General features: G+C 52.3%; 1 protein-coding gene across 13 annotated transcripts in view; it reads left to right on the top strand.

Moving 5' to 3' along the window:
- Positions 1 to 537: 537 nt before the first annotated feature.
- CD44 (CD44 molecule (IN blood group)) overlaps positions 538 to 7,979 on the top strand; it is a 93,295-nt gene continuing 85,853 nt past the window's right edge. For 12 of the 13 annotated variants that reach the window (XM_008269729.5, XM_089309705.1, XM_008269711.4 and 9 more), the window contains exon 1: positions 593 to 848. In XM_008269729.5, coding sequence (XP_008267951.2) covers positions 782 to 848 — 67 coding nt within the window. In that variant the 5' untranslated portion in view covers positions 593 to 781. Of the gene's footprint in view, positions 849 to 7,979 lie in introns of all 13 variants that reach the window. The other variant, XM_002709051.6, reaches the window with a different exon arrangement.

Below are 7,979 nucleotides of genomic sequence, written 5' to 3'. Positions count from 1 at the left end.
AAAGATGGGTGGATAGATGGACGGTGAATGGAAGGTTATTCAGGAGGAAGACTGAGTGTGTGGGCACAGAATGAACGCGGCGGTTGCGGGATCCAAATCGCAGCCCCAGGGCGGGCCTTGGGTCGCTTTCCCTGAGCAGTCCTAAGGAGAAGCAAAACGTCACTGCCACCGACGATGCGGACCTCACTATTCTTCGAAGGGAAGAAGAATGCACTCTGCCCTCCTCCCCTGGGAGGAAACCTAAGCCCCTGCCTCCCCCACCTCCAATCCTCGCCCAGGACGCCCACCTGCCTGGGAGACCCAGAAATGCTCCCCAAACCAAATGCAAAAAGAAAGCTAGCGGGAAAGGAGAGGCAGAGGCTAAACACAAGGGAGGGAGGTTTTAGGGGCTCAGTCATCCTAGCAAGCGGCGGAGCCAGCTGACTGGCGTCCCGGGGCGCACGGACTGGGGGCGCAGGGAGTCCGCAGGCAGCCAGGGCGGGCAGGGGCGGAGGCCCGCGCCAAGGACTGCTGGTACGTCTTTAAACCTCCGCCGGCGCCTTAGACACAGCCCCTCGCTTGGGTGTGTCCTGCGCTCGCTCCCTCCCTCTTAGGTCACTTTCAAGCCTCGAATAAAAACTGCAGCCAACTTCCGAGGCGGCCTCATTGCCCAGCGGCCCCCAACCTCTGACAGCTTCGGTCCGCCCCGTGCGCCCCGTCCTCCACCGGCCCCCGCCCCGCGCCCCGGGACCTCCCCTCCTCCAGCACCACCGCTTGCTCACTCGATTCGCTGGGACACACCATGGACAAGTTTTGGTGGCGCGCAGCCTGGGGACTCTGCCTAGTGCAGCTGAGCCTGGCGCAGATCGGTGAGTGCCCGCCGCAGCCCAGGGCGGCGGCAGGGGTGTCCGCAGTGTCCAGGGAGCAGCCGGGCAGGAGCCCGGTAGATTGAGTCCGCCCTGGGAGGCTGGAGTCAAGTGGGGCGGTGAGTGACCTGAACTGAGTTCAGGAGAGCAGCGCTGGGATTTGCGCTAAGCGGTTGGCGAGTCTGTCGGTGGGAAGCACCGTTTGGTGGAGTGGAAAAGGAGGCAGAGAGTTGGCCGGGCAGGCTGCCCTCTCAAGTTCGGCGTGAGGGCGCCGGAGCTGGAGCACATGGCAGAATAACTGTACTTCTGGGTGCGCGCAGAGGCAGGGAGGGGAGCCAGAGCTAGGGTAGGGGCTGCTGGCAGGGTGGCCAGAGGTGATCAGAGTTACAGGGGTGGGAGCCGGAGGCAGTGAGCTTTCCAGAAAGAGCTCCTGTGTTCATGTGGCTGCCCAGTGAGCCTGATTTCCAACCTCTGGCTGTCTGGTCCTGCCCCTGACCACCCTAGCCTTGAACTTGAACCCTAGAACTTGAACCAACCCTGGAGATGAGGTTCTAGCCTGGGGCAAGGAGTGCGAATAAGAGGGACAATGACTGGGCGCCTGCTCAACTCTGCCAGCCTTCTGTTCTGCCAATCAGTTTGGGGAAATCCAAACAAGAATGTGGCTCCTGTTCCCTGCCCCTGCCTGGCAGTCTCACCCCAGGGAGGAGAGTCTGGACACCAGCGTGAAGTCAGGGACCTCGGAGCCAGGGCTCCAGTATCACATGCGAACAGACTGGTGCCTTTCTGTGGCCGCTGAGGGGCGTGCAGTGTGTGAGGTATTCTGGTGTGGCTCAACTCCAAGTGTTCCCTTTCTTTGTCTATATATGTACAGATAATTACACGGTTGATTTGCTTATCGCTTGGAAAATTAATTTTTCTTTCAACAAGTGCCAGCTGGGTCATTAAGACCGCTCAGCCTATGGTTCATAATACTCAGTGAGTGTTTATTAAACTCAGTTTGGGGGTATCCAGGAAAGCCAGAGACACAGTCCCACCTGGGTACTTTAGATGAGGCTAGGTTAAGGACCTAGAATTGCATTTCCTGAGGACAGAAGTAACAATAGTGGTAATAATAACAGCAAGAACAATGCTAGCTACCCCCTACTGCACCGTTCCCTGTGCAGGGCACTGTGTTAAATCCTTGGTCTGTGTTACCTCCTTGAACTCCCACAGTGGCCCATCATTGGGTCTGTTTTCTGGGAGGGAAACTGAGGCACAGAGAGGTTTCACACAGATAGGACTGTGCTGGGTTGGAACCCTGGCCCACTGAATGCCAAAGGCCAGGCTTAGGATGGGTTAGACTCAAAGGGAAGGGCCGACTCTTAAAGGAGCTCAGGGCAGGAGGGGCTCTGGGCAGGAACTGGAGCTCCAGCAGCCCCTTGAAACGCAGAAAGCTCAGGATGGGAGAGAAGAGACTCTTGGAAGCAGGGAGAGCGTTGGGGCCTGGTGTCAGAGGAGGGGGGCAGAGGAGGCTTCTCTGTGACCACCTGGGAGGTTTATTTGTACGCTGCCTACCTCCCTGCCGGGTCTTCTGCTTTGGTTCCAAGGTGTTCTGAATCCTGACTCCCTGCTTCTTCTAAAGGGTTCTACCTCCAAGTACTTGGCACCATCCTCAGCCTTGAGGCTCTCCCAGCGGGCTCGCTCCTGCCTGGGGTGCCTGTGGTCTCTCAGAACCTCCCTTCCTTTGGAGGAAGCACAGTGACTGTAGCTGCCTGGGCACGGGCTTTCACGTGCTCAGAAAGCTCTTTGGAAGGAAGGAACTGAGACTTGCAGAGGCGATGTGGCTTCATAGAGGGCTTGGGGCTGGGCAGGAAGACAGGGGAAGGAGAAGAAGGAGTTGCTTCTTGTTGGGGAGTGGTGGGCTCTGGAGGACAATGGGAAGCTGTGAAGTGGAGCAAGGCTTGTGGGTAGAAAGAAGCATCCAATCTTTGTATACAAAAGCGAAAGGTAGAGAAATGGCCCCATGTAGGTAAGGAATGTCAGTCCGAGAAGCTGAGTTGGAGAGTTGAATGAGGTGCTGTGGGTGGCTTAAAGAAAGTGGCCCTTGATAGAGGCCTGGGGGTGAGCCCCCCCCCACCCAAGCACATCATATCTCTGCTTCTCTGTGAGCTAGGTCATGGCTAGGGAACTGTGGCCTTGGCATTGAAAAACTGGATTGTGTCTGGGAATTGTGGGACTGGGAGTGGCAGACCCCTCCCTGTCCCCACTGAACTTTGTCCGGAGTTAGAGCTACAGCTGTGTTCCCATGTGCCCAAGTGAGGAAGCAACACTCCATCCCTACCAGGATTAGCACTGATTAATTCAAGGATTCCCCCTATTACACATTGGCCATGTACTTCCAGCAAAGGTGTGGTGACAAGATGAGTAGGAAAAAGTTCCATTTTCTTCCAAATTACCCCATGCAGGAGTGGATGCTAGGCATCCTGAAATTCCTAGTATATGACAGACTCCCTTTCATTCATTCAACAAATCTTTTCTGATTCATTTTCATAGACACAGAGACAGAGACAGACATTAAGGATTGTTTAGAAAAATCCCTTCTTTTTTCCAAGGAGGAAAAAAAAGACCCTGAAGGAAGTGGAAGAGTGACTTTCCCTCTCTGAGACTTGTTAGGATGTGAGGGCGGGGTGCTTGTGCCCGTTTGGTTAGGGAAATACCCCTGACTCGAGGAGGGAGGAGTCTGGCCCCCGGTCCTGTAGTGGGCGGGGAGGCTGTTGTCTGTTGGGGCAACAATATGTGTTCTATGCTCAAGTGCTATCTTGTGCATGCCTAGCAGTTCTGTCATTTACTCTGCCTTGTGCCAGCTTGGGTTTAATGTAAGAGCACTCTTGTGTGTTTAGTATAAGAACAACCATGTGTATTTAGTATCAGAGCAAGCTTGTGTGTTTAGTACAAGAGCAATCTTGTGTGTTTTGACAGAAGCAATCTTGTGTATTTCTTAGCTAACACTCAGGGAAGATGCTGTGGGGCTTCTAGCACCTGCAGGAACATAACCAGAGGGGTAGGAGAGCACTCCGATTTTCAAAGCTTGGTGCCTTGCTATTGTACTGTATGGTACAAAACGTGTTCCTAAAACCATAGGAAGTACCACTTAGCAAACAGCACCTGTACTGGGCATTAAGTCAGGGCTTGGCATAGATTCTCTGATAGGAGCCTCAGAGCAGCCGTGTGAATTACTACTGTTAACTCCGTGTGCCAGATAGAGAGATGGAGCCTCCGAGACACGATGTGACTCACCCACCGACCAAGTGCTGGAGCTGGGATTCCCCCTGTGTGAAATTCCCCCTGTTAGAATCCAGTGGCCACAGGCCTTCCATTCATTACTGTACCTGTGGAGGACTTTGGAAATTGTGTGTTGTTTTCCCACCCTGCCTGTCCCCTGGGCCTGGCACAGGTGAAGCCTGGTATGAGTGGCTTCTCTCTCCGCCCTCTTGCAGGCTGTAGACTCTTAGCTGCCTTGCCCTGTCTGGGGCTAGCCTGTCTCCACCCCACCCCACCCCCACCCCCCAGGCATGGCCACAGCTGTCGGAGATGCCAACCTAGTTATTTGCTTCTAAAATAAGTCAGTTCCCTTATCAGAGTCCAGCTGCCTTCTAGACATGCTCTCATTTGCAGGGTTTGGAAAAGAAAGAGAGAGAGAGAGAGGGAGGCTGTTTCTTTGTTGAAGAGACAAGTCAGGGCAATGTCCTTGTAAGGGCTGTCACCCTGACCCTGTAAGCACTCCAGTGGCATTGACCCTGAGAATCTGTCTTCAGAGGATCATCAGCAGGCTATGTGTGCCCTGGGAAGAAGTCTTGAGGTATCTAGGCAGTGGGCTGACATGGTTCTCTCTACTAAACTCAAGGATCTTGAACCGAAACCCGGTGAGGAGCACTAGGTGACACGTGGCCAACCAAGGGAGGTTTCAGATCTGCCTGCAGAGTCAGGCCTCCAGGCTGGGGTCCCCGAGGCAGAGGAGGTGGTGGGAATGCGAGCGGGGCCTCCCCAGCAGTCCGTCCTGGTTGGGAGTAGATCTGGGGCTGGGACAAGATAGCAGCAGCAGTTGTATTGCCAGCACCTCCATTGCAACTGACTCCACCCAGGGCCCGAGAAGGAAGTGGTTCTAGTGAAAGAAGCTGCGGCAGGTGGCAGATGCTGCCACGCACAGTGCAGTGTTCAAAGGGGATCTTTCATGTCTCAAAGAGAAATTCTGGGGTTTGCACAGCCAGAAGCTGATGACTCAATTTCCTTTGTGTCTGCTTGAATGGGAAGGACACAAATATTCTTTAGAATTACTGGGATAGGATGATGCTTTCTGCCTTAAATAAGAATTGCATTTTTTTTTTACTCACGTAGCCAGGTACAATTTTTTCTTAATAGTGTACTCCCCCAAAACTGGACAGCAGGAGTTTGGGAAGCCAGCCCAATTGGCCAGGAGCTTGGAAAGGCCCCTTCTAGGGCGTGTCGCTCTGGAGTCCTGTTGGCATGGATGCAGTGAGTGTGCAGTCCAGATATTCTTGAAGAGTCAGGATCTTGAATGTGCAAGAACTCTACCAATTGACATATGCTGTATATTTTGACTAAATGTCTCTGTATCTTTCTACAGATAAATACATGAGTTCATGTGATTATAAGTCAAACACTTTATAAGGCTTTTCACATAAAGAATTTCACATCTTTGCAACTTCTTAGTCTAGTGTCCGCAGAAATTGATATTTGGTTCAGAAAATATGTATACTTTGGAGAGAAATATAATATGTTATTTCTTGATCTTAGTGTGTGAATTACCAGGAGAAACCACATATTTGGTTCTTGTTTTCTAGATGTATACATCTCCATATTATGAGTGTGTGTGTACATATATTAGTACATGAGTCTGAACACATGTGCCGATATGCATGTGAATGTAGCTGGTCAGTCATTCTCTTTTTTTTTTTTTTTTTTTGACAGGCAGAGTGGACAGTGAAAGAGAGAGAGACAGAGAGAAAGGTCTTCCTTTGCCGTTGGTTCACCCTCCAATGGCCGCCGTAGCTGGCGTGCTGCGACCGACGCATCACACTGATCCGAAGGCAGGAGCCAGGTGCTTCTCCTGGTCTCCCATGCGGGTGCAGGGCCCAAGGACTTGGGCCATCCTCCACTGCACTCCCTGGCCACAGCAGAGAGCTGGCCTGGAAGAGGGGCAACCGGGACAGAATCTGGTGCCCCAACTGGGACTAGAACCCGGTGTGCTGGTGCCACAAGGCGGAGGATTAGCCTATTGAGCCATGGCACCGGCCCAGTCATTCTCTTTTTTTAAAAAAATATTTTATTTATTTGAAAGGCAGAGTTACGAGGTGTGGGGGCAGAGAGACAGACATCTTCCATCTGTTGGTTCACTCCCCAAATGACCGTAAAGGCCAGGGCTGGGACAGGCTGAAGCCAGGAGCCAGGAGCTTCAGTTGAGTGTCCATGTCAGTGCAGGAGCCCAAACACTTGGACCATCTTCCACTGCATTCCCAGGCATATCAGCAAGGAGCTGGATCTGAAGAGGAGTAGCTGGGACTTGAACCGGTGTTCATATGGGATGCCGGCATTGCAGGTGTTGGCCTAAACTGTTACACCACAATGTCAGCCCCGATCAGTCATTCTTATGGGCATCCCACACTGTGTTAGGTATTATGGGGGAATGAAAAGTACAGAAAAAAGGCCTTAACTGCAAGAACCTAGTGATTCTCCACGTGTAGCACAGTGCAATTGAGTGACAGCCTGCCAGTTCACACTGCAAAGCTAACAGCATCGCAGAGCTGAGGCAAGGCAAGGAGGCCTGGAGCAATCACTGAAAGCACTGGAGAGGAGGCAGCAGTGCAGTCAAGATAGGACTTGAGTGGGTAAAGAGGAAATGAGAAAGGGATGTGTCGACTTCTGCTCCCCACTATGAATTGATCCACCCCTGACCATGGTAATTATCTAGCCAAAGTGTCCAGTGTTTGTGTGCTACTTGCTCAGTGCACCTTGTAGTTAGGTAATGGGGAGTGGGTTGCCAGGAGGTAACAACTACTAGTCCTTGCCCCAGAGAATCTCACGGTCTCGTGAAGGCAGCTTCAACACTATTGGCGTGGGCCAGAAAGGGAGCTGCCCTTTGAGTTATGGGATATGTGGCAGTGTCTCTGATCTCTATACCCAATGTTCTGGTGGCACCAGTCTCCCCCTCTGGGGTGTAACCACCAAAAGTACCCCCCTAGACAGTTCCAAGCTGATGAGGGTGCAGTGGAATGTCAACCATCCCATAATCTCCTCAGTTGTTGGGATCCCAGGTGCAATAGGATGCCAACCATCCCACAACCTCATCTCTAAGAAGGTTGTATCCAGTTCTCAGAATTCTAGCTGGCCTCCATAAAGCTTCACAGTAAAATCACACGGGGTCATTTGGTGTGAGTTGATGGTACAAAGGATTGCTAAGGACATTCATTCACACCCTTCAAAAGGGAGAAAAATCCCAGCAAATCAAAACCTGACACATCATCTCTTATCCGCCATCCAGTCGGAGGCCCCCGATGTCGGGGATCATGAGGTGGTCCCCATCCTCAGTGATAGTCTATGGTGGTGACTGATAATTGCCTGTTAACCTGAAGTGAATGTCTAACATATGGAAATAACCATGTCCACATATAAAGAAGCATGCTGGCCAGTGTACTGAGGCTTCAGACACATTTATGTGCAGATGGTAATAGTGGTGGTGGCTGTGTTGCTTGGGACAAAGCCAACAAGGACTCTTGGCTGCCTGACTGGCCCCCTCAGGACTCATATTGGTTTTTCCAGAGAATTCACCCTTCTGATTGTGGCTTTGGTGGCTGCTTGCTGTGGCTGGGGATGCTGGTGTGACAGCAGGGTTACCAGATAGTTCGGTCAAGAAGGGAGTGGGAGCCTGGCAGGATGATGACAGCAAACCCAAAGCTGAGCCTTACAATGGAGCACCCGTGAGCAGCAGCCAGCATTGGGGGTGGGGGAGGGCTGGTTAGTTGGAAGCTGCTGTCTTGAGGTTGGAACCCTGAAGCGAGAGGCTGAAACTCCTCTAAATCCCCTCCTCGGGAGGTGGCAGCAGTGGGAGGGAGATAGAAGTGTGTCACAGAAGGCTCT

The sequence above is a fragment of the Oryctolagus cuniculus genome, chromosome 1, assembly GCF_051225735.1.
Source record: "Oryctolagus cuniculus isolate XC-2025 breed Fujian yellow rabbit chromosome 1, ASM5122573v1, whole genome shotgun sequence".
Lineage (NCBI taxonomy): Eukaryota > Metazoa > Chordata > Mammalia > Lagomorpha > Leporidae > Oryctolagus > Oryctolagus cuniculus.
The sequence above is the reverse complement of the archived record's forward strand: the minus strand, read 5'-3'. Positions and strand labels throughout refer to the sequence as shown.